The 20,269-nt window shown below is 37.7% G+C and overlaps 1 protein-coding gene across 1 annotated transcript; it reads right to left on the reverse strand.

The window, feature by feature from the left end:
* Positions 1-3,063: 3,063 nt before the first annotated feature.
* LOC101446868 (olfactory receptor 14C36-like) lies at positions 3,064-4,002 on the reverse strand. Its single transcript, XM_004481996.2, has one exon. The coding sequence runs from the start codon at positions 4,000-4,002 to the stop codon at positions 3,064-3,066; it is 939 nt and encodes a 312-aa protein (XP_004482053.2).
* Between the last annotated feature and the right edge of the window lie 16,267 nt (positions 4,003-20,269).

Below are 20,269 nucleotides of genomic sequence, written 5' to 3' on the forward strand. Positions count from 1 at the left end.
CACCTTCATGGAATTGTGTAGCACTGTTCCAATCTGCTGACCCCCAAAGCAGGTCACTTGGGTGGATTTTGCCTCTTTTACCGTGGTTTTTATGAGAGTATTGAGCTCTGCTGGTTATTCTGATGCTATCTTCCCACGATTCCTCTGGTATTGCTTCTTTTTTTTTTTAAGAGTTAACAAGGGAGAATGTATTTATAATTTGGGGGTAGAGAATGATTCCTTAACAAACCTCAAAAAGGAAATGGTTGGTAATTAAGAATTTCTGATCGTCGAAATATACCAAAAGGAAGGAGGAAAATGCAAGCTCCTGACTTGGAGAAATTATTTTCAATACATAAAGCTGGCAAAGGATTAGTATACAGAATATAAAAAGTACACCTAAAAATTAAAAAGGAAATTACACACACAAAAATGCCCCAAAACACAGAAAAATGGGTAAAAGACTTGAACAAGTTATTTCACATTATACTAAATAAGAGTAGCTCATAAATATGTGAAAATGTACCCATCCTGGTTAGTAATAGAGAAATACAAACTAAAGCCACAATGAAACACCATTTTGCAACCATCAGATTAGCCAAAAATTAGTAAATTGGATGGTAGCAAGTATTGTCGAGGTTGTGAACAGGAACTCCCATGAACTTTTGGTGGGAGTGTAAATAGGCACTACCACTTTGTTTGATGCCACTCTAGACTCAGTAATTTTAGTCCTGGCTATGTGTCCTGGAGACTCTACATTCTTACATAAAAGCAAGATTATTTATAGAGCAAGGTTTGTAATAGCAAAAAATATTAACGTACTGTGCAACTGTTTTCCACTTTCTTTTTTTCCTTCTTTCCTTCCTTCCTTCCTTCCTTCCTTCCTCCCTCCCTTCCTTCCTTTCTTCTTTCCTTCCTATTTTTGTTGTTGTTGTTGTTAAGAGCAGTTCAGTGATTTTTGCATTTGGTTAGTACAATACAGAGAGCCTAAGGGGAAAAGTACAAAGTGACCCTTAAGAGGAATGCTAGTACTTGTATCATATGGTTACAATTAAGGATATTACAAATTTTTATGTTACTCATTACTTTCCTTTAGAACATAAATCAAAGCCATTAACTTGAACTTCAGGTATATACACTATACATACTCAAAATACTTTTCATAAGTAACATTACACTTTAAAATACTGGAAGCTGAGTATCTGTGCTGATTTTTATTTTGACTTGTAATAAGAAGAGAACATTCAACTATGGTGGTTTATACTGAGAGTAAAGTTCTTCAAGTTAACAACGTCTTCCTCTCCTTTATACTTACAACAGGCTACACAATGTCCTGAGAGGGTTCATTATGAGAAAAATATCAGTCACAACTTTAACACCTTACTTTGAAAGAAACTAACAAGAAATCAAATTGGAAGGTGAGACCTCATCTTTGTTTTCAAATGAGTAGCCTTAATTTTTCTTATTATTGATAAAGTTTAAATCATTTTATTATAAATATATCTAAACTATTAGTTTTTACAGATTTGAGGTAAAGTCCAGTACTTTGTTTATACAAAGTACAAGAGGAGGTCAGTGGAGATCATCTAATCTTAAGTCATGACATCATCCATTCAAGTCCTTGGTGCAACCCTTTGCTGCTAAGAGCAAAGCATGCCTGGATATCTTGGTTATCTTTAATATAAGTTACTTTTAAAAAACTGGGAGATTTCTGCTACATTTTAAATCTATTTCATCCAATATTAGTATCACTACTCCAGCTATTTTTGTTACTATCTGCATGGAATATGTTTTCCCATCCTTTCACTTTTAACCTGGTTCTGTCTTTACATCTGAGGTGAGTCTTTTGTAGACAACATAGAGATGGCTTATATATTTTTTAATCTATTCTATCAGACGATGTCTTTTAATTGGGGAGTTCATGCCATTAACATTCAATGTTATTACTGTTAAGGAATCACTTATTTCATACATTTGCTCCTTCAGCTCTCTGTTGCTGTATCATTCTATTTCCTGTTTTCTTACCATTTCACTTACCCTTCCTAATAATCTTCATTTCTACACTCTTCTCCAAATCTCTCACCCTTATTTTTCCTTTCAGTCTGCAGCACTCCCTTTAGTATCTCTTGTATTTCTGGTCTTTTGGTAACATATTCTATTAATTTTTCTTTGTGAAGATTTTGAACTCTCCCACATTTTTGAAGGACAGTTTTCTTCACTTGATTTCTGATTATCTATTAGATCCCTTTGTGATTTTCCGTCAACAGTTGTATAAGCCCTGGATAGGTTAGAGTGGAGATTTATTTTTAAACAGTGTTTTGAAAAAAGTCAAAGATAAACAGGAAAGCATAAAGACTGGGAGGGAAAGACCTACTTTTCTTAGCATGGGAGGTGAACATATAGAAAGAGTTTTAGAATTTATTATAGATTGATTCTTGATACAATGGCAAAAAAATGTACAAAGCAGGAAGGTTTAAGGCATGTCCTCAAAGAAGGGAGCTGCTGACTTTCTGGCATAATTTCCTCTGACCAACTTTCCTATTTTATCACTGGGCACTTGGATAGAGAAACAAACAAACAGAAAAAAAATCAAGCCAGCTATTGTCATTAGGAATATTCCCCTCCACTTCAGTGTTTCCACACCTGCCTCCTATTGTCACCTGTACCTGAGATATGAAGCATTGTCACCACTGCAGGGCTTACTGCCTGCAGAATCCAGATGATCTTGACATTGTGCATGATTGTTTTGTAAGCTTACAACCTCTCTATTAAAAAAATATGTAAATATTATTTAGAAAAGCAAACACCTGACTTCCTCTTGTGTTTAATGTTGGCTCTGCCTGTCTCTCTCCTGCACTCCCTATTACAGTTTCAAGGTTTACAAAGTATTAGGTCACTGTGAAATTTTGCTTTTCTCCTACATGCTGTTAATTTGGCTCGAATAACAACATCAAAAAATCAGTACAAGACCAAGATACAGTTTTAAGTACTAATGAATCACAGGTAAACAGGAATTCTTTGAAACACTAGTCTGAGAATTGTTTTTTTTTTCATGATTGAAAAATTCAGTTTCAAACAATTATGCTATCTTTTCCCTGAATAAAGCTTTCTCTGCATAACTCTCTTTGCAGCCTCCTTTATCTGCTTGTTTCTAAGACTATAGATTATAGGATTCAAGAAAGGAGGGACTATAGAATAGAACACAGAAGAGAGCATATCCTGAATTGTGGGTGAGCTGGAGGTTGGCTTCAAATACACAGCAGCACCTGAGCTGAGAAAGACGGTCACCACGAGGATGTGAGGGACACAGGTAGAAAAAGCCTTCCCTCGCTTGCCCCTGGTTGGGAACTTAAGCACAGTAGAAAATATGTGATAGTAAGACATGATGATGAAGGCAAAGCAGCCACCAGCAATCACCACTGAAGAGATGAAAATTAAAATTTCATTGTTTAAGGTGTCAGAGCAGGAGAGCTTCAGTAGAGGGGGGATGTCACAGAAGAACTGATGGACCACGTTGGACTGACAGAAGGGCAACTGGAATGTGTTGCTGGTGTGGAGTCCTGAGTAGGCCAGACCACTGAATACAGAAGCCAGAGTCATCTGGACACACACCCGAGGGTTCATGACCACAGGGTAGTGGAGGGGCTGGCAGATGGCCACATAGCGGTCACGGGCCATGACGGTGAGGAACAGCAGCTCTACTGTAGCAAATGCAACCACAAGGAAGATCTGAGCTGCACATCCAGTCATGGAGATTGCTGTGTTGTCAAGCAGGAAGATGGCACATGCTTTGGGGACCGTGACAGAAATGTAGCACATGTCTAAGACAGACAGATTTCTAAGGAAGTAATACATGGGAGTGTGAAGTTTCCAACTGAAGGTGATTCCTGTGACAATGAGAAGATTCCCCATCAGGGTTGCCACATACATCAGTACAAACAGCATGGCATGTAAGACTCTGAGCTCCCACACATCAGAAAACCTTGTAAGCAGGAATTCAGTCACTGTGGTGGAGTTGGGCATCTTAAGAAAGTTCCCTTGGCCATGAAGAGTCAGACAAATAATCCCTAAAACACATGGAGGATTCAAATGTTGAAGAAATTAGCCTAAGCACATTTATTGCCTCACATTAATCCATTTATAGTCTATTAAGTTGTTTTGGTCAGTAAGTTATAACATGTTTCCTTATTTTCCTTTGTTCTCCCTGCTTTTTACACTTGTTTCCAGAATAGGGGTAGGAGTAAAATATAATATTTACAAGCTTTTCCATATGTTTGCATATATTTCTATTACTAGTTATAAAATGGATCTACTGGAAGTTAAAGTTTTGCCTAGAAGATTAAAAAGACTATAGGAAATTTCTGTGATCTCTATCTCATTGGTAATGTTCCATGAATGCTATTTGTGAAAAAAATGATGACTTTGTAGAATCTGAGTAGAGTTCAGAGGGTATTGTTTATTCAGAGCCTATGAAAATATTATAATCAATTATAATCCAGTCCATGACCACTAAATTGTTCCCATTAAATACCATCATACATTTCTCATGCTTCTTTATGTATTCCTTGCAGTTACATTGGTGTTTAGTTTTCTCTTTTCAAAAGAATCACTCACAACTCATGAAAGGTATATATTACCCATGAGGAAAATATTTATATATTAATAAAATGAGGTTCACTAAATTTGATATGATTTTTCTTCTGTGTGGTGTCAAATACTGTTATTTTTTCCTGTAAAACCTGAAAATATTTCAGAACTTGTATAATCTGATTTTATAGAAAGGCATTGCTTGATGTGTGGGTCATTAATGAATGTTAAGCTCACACCTGATTCCTTCATAAAGTTTCTATTCACAGTCACCCTTAGCAAACCTTGCTTAACCCTCAAGGGCAGAATGTTTTCTTCTGAAGTTCCTTCAGCTTTGAATCATATTTTAACTCATGTCATAAAAATGGGAATGGCTTTTCTTGTTGCCTTGAAATTGCAGAATGTACCTTTCAGACTTGCTTATCCAGCCTCTCTAACCCTCAGGGCTAATGCTCTTCACCTTTCTGCTCTGTGCCTGACAAATGTAACTACTTCTAGATAAGCTCTGCTCCCTGGAAGAAGCCTGTCACTTTCAGACTGACCTCCTGAGCTGAAAGGGTGGGGTAGGTGGGGTGGGGGTTATATGCAGACCTCGTATTTTTTGTTTGTAATATTTAAAAGAAAATAAAGAAGATAAATAAATAAATAAATGGCTAACTCCAAGTCATGGGAAAAAAAAAAAAGAACAAAAGCTTTCTGTCTCTGCTCCTCTTTATCTCAGGGTCTTTCAAAAAACTATTTCAATAAGTTATTATTCTTGTTTTATGCTGACAAGTTTACTGAAAACTTAGTGATAGCACTGTATGATGACTGATTAAAAATAGCTAATGTCACTATTTATAAGAAGCTCTAACCTATTGAAGTCAGTTTCATGCAGAAGTTGAGATCTTAAAATAATTACTTCATTTTTTCTATCACTAAATTCTGTATCAGACTTCTACAGTATTACAAAAATGCAAGAGAATTTCATTGTTGGAACATAGAGTGAACATTTTATTTATTATTTCACCATCACCAACCAATTGTAGGGTTCTATCTTGAATTTATAATGTGTCAGCAAAGCAGAGTTAAATCTTTGCAGACTATGGATGTATTTATATCTTCACTCTGCCATTTATTTGCTATGTATGAAGGTTTCATATATATCTTTGACTCTCAAATGTATAGAAATTTTGTAAAAAAATACCTACTTCATGAATTTAATATGTGTAAAAGTATTAGAGATTCTCCTAATGGTAGCAATGCTAATTAAAAAGTAAACCAATAATAATACATTTTAAAAAGGGGTGGCTAAGCACTATATTTCTTCCATCTCAAATTCCTGTTGCTTCTATTATTTCAGAAGCAAATAATGAAGTAGAGGGATGCCACCACTCTGAATTTTATAATGCAATTTTTAAAAAAAGAAGTATGCTAACATAAAATTTTATGCACATGTAAATAGAGATTGTTAACAAGACTACTCTTAAGTAGTATATAGGGTACAGGAGGGTAACTTGCAAAGTGATGGGCTCCTGGGATAACTAGGTTATTGCACAGGTGTTATATGCATCAAATTGTAAAAAAAAAAAATGAGTTTTGCCTTTTCTGTAAAACTTAATTAGAAGATGTATTTTGGTAATTAATGTATTAATTTGTTTCTTTATTGATTGAGACATCCTTCTAATGTTTAAATTATTTAAAATATCTGCCTTTAAAGACATTTTAGGGTGAATTATGTGCAGGAAGTTGTCTGGAAGTTGTGGAACTCAAGTATGAACAATGCTTACATGGTTTTTATGATATGTTGTGAGAAAATCCTAGAATTGTAACTGCAGTATAAGGAGTCATGTACATATTTATTTTTATGGCAAGGATTCACTTATTCACTACATACTACCTATTGCATCTAGTAGAGAGCAGGGTAAAGAGAAAATAATACAAAATTAATTATTGAAATTAATTGATTTTCAAAAGTACACATAAAACATTGATAATATTCTTTTTAGATAAAACACATCCCATCGGAATTAGATCTGTTTAAGTATAAATTTTTTCTTGTCTTTATTTATGTTTAAGTATAAATTGAAATTAGCATTCTGCCTACTGAAGCTCTGGTCAGTGTGCAGAGCTGCCCGTGCCCCTGCTCATCTGGTGCTGCACTTCTTTGCGTCCATGAACATCTATCAATTCTGCTAAAGCTGCTTGAACTGAGTTTATTTCATTGGATGAAAAAGAAGTTTGTCTCATTTTGTGAGTTTTATGTATATAAATTTTTAATCATAGATCCCTTGAAAGTTTCTCTGAAAAAATAAACTAAGCAGAGCAGGAAAGAAATGCAGAGAATTCTTGGAGGGAAGGGAAGGAAAGAAAAAAAACAGTTAATAACAACAAATTCTCAAATGTTAATTACTTACACTGGATTGACACATCATGGTTTTTGATAAGGGTCCACTGATGCTTTACTTCAGGGCAAGGATGAGTGGGCATAGTTGGTAGAGATGACTGACATCCTATTTGGAAGCTTTCTATGGTAACAAGAACTTTTGTGTTAAATTTTATATCCAAATGGAGGTCTCCAATAGCATCATAGAAAACCCAAAGGAGCTCAGATTTGGCACCAATAATAGCCAGTGCCCACGGGTAATTTCAAAGAGATAATTGCTTCTAGATGTTGGGGAACAAGACCCAATTAAAATCTGTCCATGAGCAGCACTTGTATTTAAGATATATTAGTGTATTTGAATGTAGAAAATGGTGTAGATTAAATGGATAATCAGAAAGAAAACCACAGTTCTCCTAATATTCTCAGTGCTCTTAAGGTGAAATGCCTGTGGATTTTAGGGAGTAAGGAGCAGAGAAGACCCAGAGCCTGTCCTCAGCCCAATCCCAGGACACCAAGGTTTCCTGCTCACCTGGAGGGTTTTCCTCTTAGGAACAGAGTGATATTCACTAGTCAAAACAACTCATGGTATTGTTAGGGATGGTGATACAGTCTTTCTGAAATTATCCAAATTATGAGCCTGGTGCCAAAGCCAAGCACAGCGGCCTGTAGCTGGGTGATCCTCATCACATTGCTTTATCTCTAATTACTCAGTGGCTCACATGTTAGCACCTTAACAACAGTGTCCACCCTCATGTGCCATTTGAGGGTAGGGCTAAATGGAACATGTAACCACTTAGACTAGTGCCCAGTGCAAAGTGCATGCATATTAGGAAGGACTATAATAACTGTTCAGTCTTCACAGTCATGGTATCGGAGGGTCATTTTTATCATGTTAGGAAAATGAAAGTCTCAATATGTTTCTTAGAGGTGCTATGTACCTTTGTGTCATTGATTTCCAGCTTAATTCAATTGTACTTAGACAACATGCACTTTTTTATATCAAACAATTCAACATACACTTGAATGCACTTTCTGCACCAGTAGGAGCTAGTCAAATACATTATTCAAAACTTTTGTACCTTTCCTGATGGCTGTCCCATGATGATTATGCTGGCTGAATTGTTTTTACATATCCAGGTATAATTTTGGGTATTTTAAGTTATACTTTGTGCTATAACATGTTAAGCATTATATATATTTAAGTCATGATAATAGGTGAATATAAATTTAGCATTGTTTTGTCTATCATGATGCAAAATAATCTTGATATTGAGCCATACATCTCACCCTAAGGTGTACTCTGTTTAGTGAGAATGTAGCCTTTGATTTTTTCAAATTGTATGTATCCCAGAAAATCATGTTCTTAAGCGAATCTATTCCTCTGTGTAAACCCATTGTAAATAGGATATTTTGATTAGGTTGCTTCAGTTTGGGCATGGTCCAGTGTGACTCTGAATTCTTTTACAGAATTCCTTTATAAACAGGATGAATATGCAGTTAAGGAAAGAAAACCACAGAATCAAGAAATGGGAAGGAATTAAGGCTGGAAAAGAAGAGAGAGACCAGCAGATGCTGACATGCTCCTTGTCACATGACAGTGTCCAGAACTGCAGGTAAGTGGTTTCCCAGAGAAAACATCTCTTGATGATGCCTTGACTTTGACATTTTTCTCAGTCTCAAAACTGCAAGCGTGTGAACTAATAAATTTCCATCGTTAATGGCCAATCCATTTTATAGTATCCAAAAGAGCAGCTTAGCAAACTAAAATGCAGCAACGTAGCCACAGCAGCTTTTTGTTTGTGTTTAATTTATATACATATAAATATATCTCTATGTCTATTTCTATATCCGTATTGTTTTAAATTTATCAATGTATACAGTTTGAATATATTTCAAAAAGTCTTTTTTATCCACAGAAAGGTCTTGGATATACTTTAAGTCTTATATAGGTAAATAATAAGGTGAAGATGGAATTAATACTCTAAGTGCAGTTTCTTCAAAAGGTATAGGTTCAACTCTGCCATCAGGATGCTAGATTTAAAATTTGGAAATATCATTCATTGATATCCCATCCCTTCAAGAATCAACACCTTCAACTAATTATTTATGGGATCATTGATTTATGGTGTCTTTAGTTAGGCATTCACATTTTCTGGAACTTATAATGATTATATGTATGAGACTTGGTCTTATAGTAATATACTCAGCCTCCAGAAATAGAATGATTGTTTTTGTTTTCTTTTGGTAGATGTCTCCTATCACATTAAAGATATTTCATTCACTACTCCCCCCCACACACACATGGCTCCCTTGTCTGTCTGCTTGTTGTGTTGCTCATATTCTTGACTTAGGAAGCACGAGGAACAGAACTGGGAACCTTTAGGTGGGAGGCAGGCACCCAGCTTCTCGAGGCACAACTGCTCCATCCATTCATTTTTCATTTTTTTCAATTTTTTTCTTTTTGTTTTTTCTGTATTTTACTTGTTTCCCCTTTTAATTTATGGTTTTACCTACAGTCAATGGGAATATTATGTAAGTTTTCTCCTTTATTTATTCTGTTGAAACCACATTTCATGAGGGTCTTAAATGAAATATAACAGTCACCTACAGAATCTCACTTCAATCAAGAAAGGAATATAGACACACAAAAAATAAAATAACTGACAAGGCCTAATCAAGTGATAACAAAAGAAATCATTGGTGTCATTGTCCACTTTCCATTGAGATAATTGGAACAAGGTCCAAATTGGGGGTCATAATTAAGTAAAATTAAAGGGCGAGATAGTTTGGACATTGCTGGGAGGGTCACTGTCTTAGTTTGCCAAAGGCTGCTGATGCACAGATCTGGGAGGTTGTGGTAGCAGTGGGGAGAACCTCCAGGGCCAAGTCACTCATGGGAACCCAGAGAAAACTAGCAGGGAAAAGGGGTGGAGTGGACAGCAGTGCTATCACCAACCCTGATCTGGCCCACACTGAGCTTAATCCCCTGACATGGTGCAGACAGCTGCTCAGCTGCTCTATGGCCCATGTGGCCTGGTTTAATTAAAATAAAACAGAAGGAGGTGGGGCAAGATGGCATCTGAGTGAGTGCACCTCATAATTTCTCCTGCAAAGAAGCGGCTGAGTAGGGTCAAAGTCCTGGTGGAGTGGGCCGCTTTGGGGGCTTACAAGGCAGGAAGTGTCTGGACGTCGATTTGGTAAGACAGTGACAGAAGAGATACTTGCAAGAGGTAGAATTTTGGGTCTCTGACATAGAGGTCAGAAGTTGTGGGCAGGATTCTTCCCCCTAGGGCTGGCAGCCTGGCCACGGCAGAGAGCCGACTCAGCAAGGTGACGCAACAAAAGGAAGGGAGATAAGTAAGAACACAGAAGAGCCCACATAGAGTTGAGAGCAAGCAAGGCGTGCAGGGGTGAGGAGGGGAAATAAAGAAATACAGACACAGAAGAACGTAGAGTGAATGCACAGAGAGCAGACAGCACACAAAAAAAGCCGCAAATGCAGGGGTGGTAAGAAAAAAAAAAGAAAAAAAATACTAATAAGGAAGGTTCCTGATTCTCCTGACAATGCCAGATAACAGAGTTTTTCAACTATGGACCTGGAGAGACCATCAAATCTAATAAAAGCCTTTTGCAAAGAGAGGAATTTTAAGATTTCCTGTGGCTTTACATGTTATCTGGAATAATGTTTAATTGCCTAAACTATCTATCAAGCATCTAATCTTGGAAGTTATTTTAGAATTCATGAAATCAATGGACAATTACATACTTTCTATTTTAGATAAATTAAGAATTTTGTTACGCTATGATGTTAGCACATGCATATTTAACTCAACCTTTTGTTTTGATCGCATTGCACTCTGTAACCTTTCTGTTTTTCAGATAGTTCTGAAAAAAGGTCAGTTGTACAGGAATGGGGGGGCTTGAGAAGTCAGCAGACCTGGAGCCAAGTTCCTGGGCCAGAGCAAAGGGGAGGAGAGGACAGAAGGGGAAGAGCTGGGGGCAGAGGAGCACCACTCTGACAGGACTTACATTGTAAAAATTTAACTGCTTTCAAAGAACCAACTTTTGGCTTTGTTCTCTTTACTATTCTTTTCTTCTTTACTACTGTTTTTTATTTCATTAATTTCCCCTTCAAAATCAAGAAATGACAGAACTAAAAGGACAATTAGATAAATTCCTAATAGAGATGTTAGCATACCTCCCTTAGCAACTGAGAAAACAAGCATACAAAAACATCAGTAGGGATACAGAAGAGTTGACCAATGCAATAAATATGTTACCCAAACGTATTCTGTACCCAACAATTGTACAATATAGTCTTTTGAATGCACATGGACCATTTACAAAAATGAACTGTGTGCTAAGACCTAAAGCAAATTGCAAAGTACTGAAATCATACAGAATATATTCTCTGACCAGAGTGCAATGAGGTGAGAAAGAAAAGGAGTAACCAGAAGACTTCAAAATATCTTAAAATTAAGATACTTCAAAACAACCTTTAGTCAAAGAAGAAATCACAGTGGAAATTAGAATATAATTTGAACTGAATGAATATGAAAATGTTATGCCTCAAAACTTGTGGTAGCTAATAGCAGCTAAAGTTGCACATGGAGGGCAATTTAGACCTTAAATGTGTGTATCAGAGAAGAAGGAAGGCTGCGATCAATGATCCATCCATCTTAAGGAGAAAGAAAGACATCTCACATGATAAAAGAACAGCAAATGAATCCCGCGCCCCCCCCCCCAAGGGAAAAAAGGAAAAAATAGAAGGGAGGGAATAATAAATACAAGTGCAGACGCCTTTGTTAGGAACACTTCTTAGCAGCAGTAGCCTTCGCTGCCACACAATCCAATTGGCCAGAACCTAATCCCATGAAGACATCAAGCTGCAGAAAGTGTGCAGTTATGTATTCCTAACATGCAGAAATACTATTGTTAAGGAAAGGGAGAGCCAATGCTGGTGACAATTAATCTACCACAGATGTGTTAACTAGACACCCCTGTTAGGCACCCACGTGGAGATGCTGAGTCTGAATATAAGAATCAGGAGCTTAGGGAGTTGATTAAGCGGCAGGTGTGGATGTGGAAGTCAGGAAACCACGACATAAGGCAAGATCATGGGGGAGCACACAGAGAGACGGGAAAAGGGGCCAACACTCAGAGGCTTCGTGTAAATTCCCAGCATAATTATGAGGTTAAAGGGAATTTGGATTTTTAAATCCCTGTGCAAAACTGCCCCTCAGCGAGGTTGTTCCTATTGAAAACAGAAGTATATGAAACTATTTCCCCTCACCCTTTCAAGAGTAGAGAGTATTATTTTTAAAAAATATTTGTTACCAATTTGGTAGAAGAAAACTCTATCTTTGTGTTTTAGTTTTTAAATTCCTTTTGAGATCCAGCCTATTTTTTTCTTATTTATTTGTCAATTGTCTTTCCCTTTGGTGAAATGGCTATTTATGTGATTTTTCTCTTCTAGTATTATGGTCATCTTTTACTTATTGATTCCGATATGTTCTTTATATATTGACTATATTAACCTTTTATCTTCTATATTGTAAACTATTTTCCCAATTTGTGGTTGGCATCTTGTTTATGGCTGTAAATTTTATAGCTTCAAATCTATCACTTTACTTTTATGATTTGTTAACTTGTGTTTATAATTTGAATAACTTTTCCTACTCCCAACTTGGAGAAATTTGTGTCTATTTTTCTGGTAAATTTTTAGAGATTCATTTTTATATCTAATTATTTTATACATTGTAATTATTTTGATATATGGTCACCTCTTTAGTTCACTACAAACATTTGAACACTTTGTAACTTCTTAGAAAAACAGACTAGAGATATTCATTTGTTAAGAAATTTCATAATGAGCCAAATGTCAGAGTCAAAGTTAGGTTTGCTTGTTTGTTTCTCCAAACTCCATTCAGTACTGGTGAAGACACCAGGTTTGTAAACTGTTCAGTTTAGAAAAAGTGAAATGAGGCTGCACTCGTATTTTAAAACCATTCTTGACCTTAAGCTGCTGAGAAATAAAAAGCATAACCTTGCTAAAATATCTAACAAGTCACGCCTGCCCCCACTTCTGTGGATCGGCCTGTGAGGGCATGGCCTTGCAGGAGAATATTAAGTAAATGACCCCTTCACCCTGTTTCTGTAAATTAGCCGGTGAAAACATGGCTGGGTAGAAAGATATCACATGAGTGACTCCCTCGCTCCCCCACTCCTATAAATCAGCCTGAAACCCTGCAGATGCATTCTGCCCCTGTAACCCCCCTGCTCGCCTATCAACACAGTAGCCAAAGAGCAAAAGTTATGCTGATCCCACCTGAAATCCCATATGAACCTATGAAAACTGAAAAACAGGACTCAGAATGTGGAGCTTGACTCTCCTCTGCACCTGGTATAATAAATCTGTTCCTCCACCTCTCTGGAGTGCCGCTTTTGGGTCTTTCTCCAGTTCAGAACTTCCGAGTTTGCTGATGTGGGAGGAGTGGGGTGAAGGGGGTGCGGAGTACATAGGGACCTCTTATATTTTTTGAGTGTTATACTTAAAAAAAAATAAAGAGAAAAAAAGTACATAAGTAGATAACAAATTTTAAAAAATTTAAATGATATCCTGGAAGGTTCTTTGCAAACCACAAAATAAATAAATTCTCCTATTGCAAAGGAATAATTGCAATGATCAGGTTTTTTTTAATGGAGCAGGTCAGTCCCGGGGTAGACTTTGACAACCAGGGCAGTGCTGAGCCCTTGACAACCAGGGCAGTGCTGAGCCCTTTGAGTCACACGGTTGCTGTCGAGCCACTCAAGCCACTGATGCTCTTGGCGATGCAACATGAGCTAAATTCACACACTTTCCTTTCTGTCAAAGTTGAAAGCAATTTGTGTGAGCCTTTTCTTTGATTTCAAGATATGCTCTCAGCCTCCCCTCCCTCCAGGAAAAGATGTAAAAACACAAAACACACCTTTAATAAATCCACTTTCTTCTTGCTTCCAAGTTTGGATCTGAATCAAGGACATCAAAATTCCGTGGAAGATGTCATCTCATTTATTTCCAGGAATTTTTTTGTTTAGCAGAATGATATGAATTTTATGATGACACACATATTTCTTCTTACTTAATAATGTGTTATTTATGTGATCTTTGCTATTTTCAGGAGCTATGGCAGTTTCATATTCTCTTTAAATGTGGTTTAACCATTGGAAAATATCCTTTTCAAATGACTAAATAGTTTGAAATAGAGTTACCTCATTGGTGCATTCCTATTTCTCAATAATTTTTCTGTATATATTTTTACAGTTAGATAAAGGGTAGTAAACTTAGGTTTATTTGTGAAAACACTCAAATGACTGTTGTAATAAACAGCATTTTTGTCAACTTAAAGACATCCATTAAAAAGTCACTTTCTAATGCATATGATTCAAAACTTCCATTTATATTTAAATGAATCATGGATACTTGCAATACATTAGTTAATGATTTCTTTTTTTAAATTCAGCTCAAGATGACCTAATCAATTAAGGATTTTTAAAAATTCACCAAAATTATAGAAAATTCCTACTTCAGGGCATTCTATTAATAAGACGTAAATAACAGGATAATTTTGTCAACTCTTCATAGGCTTCTTAAGCACAGTTTTCCAAAATATTATTCGATGAGCTAAGAATTGAATAATCAGTGATTTTCTGGAAGTCCATTCTGATTGTAAGTGTTTACTCTAAACAGCCTCTTCAGAAACAGTAATTTCAATGTAGGTTGCCACTTATATGAATCTTCCTATTTCATTTTTGTGATCACAACTTATAAATATTTTAATGGTAACAATTTTTATTAAGCATTCCAATACTAGCATGTATATTTAGTTACATATCTCTTCACATACTGACTCAGAAATCCATCATTATTCATGTTTGATAAAACAATGTGGGTTGTCTCTAAAATATGTTTCTTGAAATTCATTCTTTGGAGCTTGCTTTTAAATAGGTACCTAGGTCTTTTAAGAACTTTTCTTAGATGGGATTGAAAATGGGCCCACACTCTACTAAATGCCATTCTCCAGTGGACAGGATTTTAATGAGGCAGCAGTGACATTTCTTGTATTGGGCTGAAAGACATGGTTCTCCAGCTAGTGGGCTTCTTCTCCGGCCCAAATTCATATATCCACATGAGAGTGTAGGCTCACAATTTCTATATGGGATCCTCTTAGCCTTTTAGCATTACGTTTCAAGGGAAAGCTGCCAAAACGTTGAGGAATGGAATTTATTGTAAAAGCCCAAGGCTCCGGGAGCAAACCAGAGAATACCTATCTGCAGCACATGCATTAGCTCAGTGCTATCCACACTTTTTAAAAACGTGAACCACAATAAGAAATACACAGTACATTGTAACAGGCAATACTATCTAAACTTTCCTGATCTAATACATTCTAGCTAAGCCCAGTAAATTAATTTCATGAGCCTCTAATGTGACTTGATCAATTGTAGTTAATAGCTACTCAAATACCACATCCAATAAGTATACAACAGGTTATTTGTCTCTCAGGTGTGACAGATATAATGAATTCTGCCGCAGGAGTAAGAAACACTTTATTTGAATTCCGAAGGAGGACAAGGGTCAAAAGGTCTAAATTGTTTTTGTCTGCTGCCTGCTATTGTGCCTGGTGGTTAAAAAGCGTCCAGAGAAAAAAACTTTTTAAATGTTATTATGATATGTGTGCATTCAAAAGAGTACACACATCTCAGTGACATTTATTTTATTGAGAGAATGAATGTTAGTGTATTCAAAGAATATGAATTAAATTTATACAAAAAAGATTTGCTGTCATATTAGACAAATGAAGTTTACTGTGGCAGAGAATCATTCTTCTTAATATTACTGAGATATAAAGTATTAGAAATTGTATTAATGGCGCTATACTGAAGAACAGATGAAGACATGTAACTTGCAGTCCATTGCTCTTAGTCATTCCAAATTAAAATAGTATCATTGGCTGGCCGGCTGCTTTATAAAAATTATTTTTAGATAAGGAGTAATTTCTTCAGATATAATCTTACAAAAAAGAGAGCAATAAAAATTAAATGAAAACAGAAGCCTGCCCTCTTCATGACTGTGATTCATGGAACCCTTACTACTCTCGGATTATAGCTTGAAAATCATTGGTTCCGAACAATATCTAGAGATTACCCTATGCTTTTCTCATTGTGCACACAGAAGAGCAATCAAAATAGTTCCCACTCAAAAATATCATAACTATTTACCTACCTATATTGCACGCTAGCTCCCATTTTCACTTTGAACTGATTTGGGGAAGATTATCCCTGTTCCTTGCTCGTGCACTTGCAATAAACCACCTTTGCACTGAGCAACATGATTTTCTTTTGTGGTGAGATTTGGTGGGCAGTTGTATTCGAAATAGCTATGTTTAGGGGACCAAAATTGACTTCACCTCTTGATGGAAGGAACAGTAAATTCACTTTGCAAAGGGATTGGAGGAATTTGTGTTCTCATCACAAGCTTCCACCAAATCTATTATTATTTCTTGCCTTATTTCTTATCATGTGCTTATTTTGTAGTTTACCAGTATCCATTTCTCTGAAAGAGTAAACATGAAATTGTATTTGTTTAAAAATGTTAATATTTCATTAATTTCAGTTAAAACATGAGTGTTACTTTTACATAAAATTCCTAGATTTTTCTATTCTAGGTTTATAGCAGAGCTCTGAATGGCTTTTGAAGATACCAAAAACGTACTTTATTTGCTTTGAAAGTCTTGGTTTTGGGGAACTCAGTATTTCCTGCAATTTTCAAACAAGCAATATCAATATTAGAAGTATTGGATGATGTGATCATATCAACAAATGTGATTTATGTAGCATTACTGTAATTTATAAGGAATCTGTCATGCTAATCATATTTCATCCTTTTGAATTTGTTTTTATTTGTGTTGTTATAATAGTAATATTGGAAAATTCGTTTTTGGCAATGACTGCCCTATAAGATTGATAGCTTGGCTTTTTTTTTTTTTTTTTTTTACATATGAATTGTTTATTTATCAGGGAAGCAGTTATTTTAAAAAATGGTAAATTCAATATGATAAACATCACTTTATTTAATAAACTTATAAGTTAATTATATATTGACTGAAGTTAAAAGTGTTGCATTTATTATCTATTTGTATATTTACATATCTCTGTATGTAATAAATTCTTACATATAAAGGAGTATTAACAAATCCTTTACAACAAATCATTATATGAATGGTGAACAATTTTGCCTTTTCAAATCTAGGCCCCAAAATCATGAAAATAAAATATTATGGAAGATAGAGTTGAATTACAGCTGGATTTGAGAAGCTCTATCTTTTAACTCTGGGTCTCCTGGATTTTTTTTTTTCTTTACTCTTGGCCAAAATAAGGGCAATCTTATGATATGTTACCTAAAGGGTGAAATTCCCCTGGCAATCCGTCCATAACCCCCAAGGTAGTTTTTAAGTGATGGTGAGCAGCTGGATCAACCAGTTAAGTTAGATGGGTTTGAATTTGTGGCCAAAAGACACAAAAAAGCCTCACTGGGTACTTCTGGTTTTGAGTTCCATTCCATCTTGAGATTCCTCACACAGATATTGGTGTTGCAATTGGGAAATACGGTGTGGTCTTTGTGCATATATGGACCCTTGGGAGCTTGAGCTTTGATGTCACCGTGTGGACCTTCATGCTTGCCTGCATGCTCTTGCTGCACTAAATCCTTCACCTCTAAATCCAAGTGTTACCAGTCTATACTCTGAGGAGCCAGGTGAGTCCTTCCAAATATTCCAACTTGAGAATCTTTTCAGTTAAAATGTTTTTTAAATTCCTAGAATTTATTTTTTAGAGCAGTTTTAGGTTTACAGAAAAAACAGAGCAGAAAGTACAGAGAATTCCTATATATCCTCTGCCTTAGTTTCCAAGGGCTGCCATAACAAGTACCACAAAAATGGGTGGCTTAAAATAATAGAAATCTCGTCTCTCAGCTCTGAGGCCTAGAAGTCTGAAATAAAGGTGTCAGAAGGGCTATGCTCCCTCTGAAACCCATAGGGGTGAATCATACCTTGTCTCTTCCTATCTGCTAATAGTTTGCCAGCAATCCTTGGTGTTCCTTGGCTTGTGGCTTCAGCATTTCAATATCTGCCTCCATAGTCACTTAGCCATCTTCTCTCTTGTCTGACTTCGTCTCTTCTCCCCTTCCTCTGAAGCACCATCCAGGGCAGCTCCATGAGCACCATCCAGGGCAGCTCCATGGATAGCTTGGCTTTTCATTATAGAAAAATAATCACCGGCTAAAATAAGATAGGCCCAGTCTATGCTATCTAGAATCTTCTTCACACAACACAGCACCCTATAGTAGGTTAGTTTACAAGAATGACATTTATATGTTGCTTGCCTCAACAGGGGTGATTTCATGAATATTACAGCTTTTAATGTAACCCTTAAAGTTTCTTTTTCCTAACGTGTCATTTATTGTTAATTTCTCCAGGACTACAAATCTCTGAAATTTGATTCTCTCTTATTTTCTATTTTGGGCACTGAACTACTGTTATAACCAAATTGTACCCATAATTGACTTACAGATAGGTGTGTTACTTTTGGAATTATCGTTGAATGGATTTAAATTTTATTTTACACAGTTTACATAACGCTGAAACTTAAAATTGTAGACATAGAGAACATTTTTAAATACTTTGGCCACTTTTTCAGGAAGTGAAAGAAATTCCAAGAAGGATGATTCATTACTACAACTACTACAGAATATAGAGCCATCTAACAATCAGATTGACACCTTTCCATTTTTTCCGTTATAGAAATACCATCATTATTTATTTTCATCATCTTTCATTTCCTAAATTGTCTTTAGTTACCTGTACTACTCAAGGAACTGACTCTGAGCACCTCCTGTCCATCCTGAGGGCAGAGACAGGAAAGTAAGGAGGTGCATTAGCTGACAAGAAACTCAGACAGGAATTAGTAGTTCAGTTTTATTTTCTGCAGTAACAAGCCTTTAAGTGCAAACAAAATTAGTGGGACAACAGCACCCACCAGCTACTACAGGCAAAAATCTGGCTTCAATCACGAAGGGGCATCTACTCCAGGAACCAATGCCCTAGGGAAGGACACACTGCCTGGGAGTGGACGCAAGACTGGGCCTCAGGCCCCTTTCAGCAGCAGAGAGTTATTAAAAAACGGGGGTCCAGTGTCCTCCATGGTCCGCACCACCTCAGCAAGGTCGTTGAGGAAGGAGATGATGGGACTTTGGAGGGTGCCAGGGTCGTCAGCATTCAAATGGCTAAGAGAGTGAGAAAGAAAAGCAAGTTAAAGGCCAAAGCTGGGCCTCCTTGCCTGCACTCCCTCCGCAGCTCCAGGCCCGGGCCCCTCGCTCCTGCCTTTGACATACCCTTAAAACATCTCCATGACTCGCTGACTCACTTGGCGGGCACCTGGGGCAGGTATCGGCCTGGTCATGAGCCACGCCCCCCCACCCCCCCACCCCCCGGGGCGGCCCTTTTAGGACTTACACGATCAGGTCACTGCCATCCACCCTCAGCTACCTATGGTCTGGCCCTCCGAAGGGTGCTGTCAGCAGGGACCGAAGGGCAACCTCCGCCTCCAGGAAGGACAGGAAATGCACAGCGAGGGTGCTGGCGGGGAGGTTAAGGCACACACCTTGAGCCTCGGGCCTCCTGGACCCAGCCCACCTCCAGGGCTCCCCCCACCCCCAGGTCACCTCTTTCCACCCCTCAGGCCACCCCCAGCCTGCGGCGGCTTGCTCAGTCGGTAGAGGTGGGGTCTGGCTGCGGACGAGGGGTCGGTCCAGCTCTGGATGAGGGGTCGGTCCCACTTGGGACGAGGGGTCAGTCCCACTTGGGACGAGGGGTCGGTCCGGCAGCAGACGAGGGATCGGTCTCACAAGGGGTTGCGCGGTTCGGCTGACGGGGTCGCCCGGCGAAGCCGGCGACGAAGGGGTCGCCCGGAGAAGCAGGCGACGAACTGGGGACAAGGGAGGCCAGGCCCTTGTCGGGGGCTCTCAGGACTGGAGGGCACACGGCAGAAGAACTACCGCGGAGACAAGGTAAACACGCAAGTCCACCCTACTGAGGGAGAGGCAACAGTTTTATAGGGGCTGGGGAAGGCTGATTGGTCGAAGCCACGCCCTGTTCTGATTGGTTGCTGGCAAAAGGTCAGTGGGCGGTACTGGACGGGGGAGGGGTGGTGGTTAGGGATTGGCTGTCACTGTTGCTGGGGGAAGGGGCAGGGTTTAGGGATTGGTGGCTGCTGTTGCTGGGGTGGAGGGCAGACTTGAGT

This window comes from Dasypus novemcinctus (assembly GCF_030445035.2).
Source record: "Dasypus novemcinctus isolate mDasNov1 chromosome 21 unlocalized genomic scaffold, mDasNov1.1.hap2 SUPER_21_unloc_1, whole genome shotgun sequence".
Lineage (NCBI taxonomy): Eukaryota > Metazoa > Chordata > Mammalia > Cingulata > Dasypodidae > Dasypus > Dasypus novemcinctus.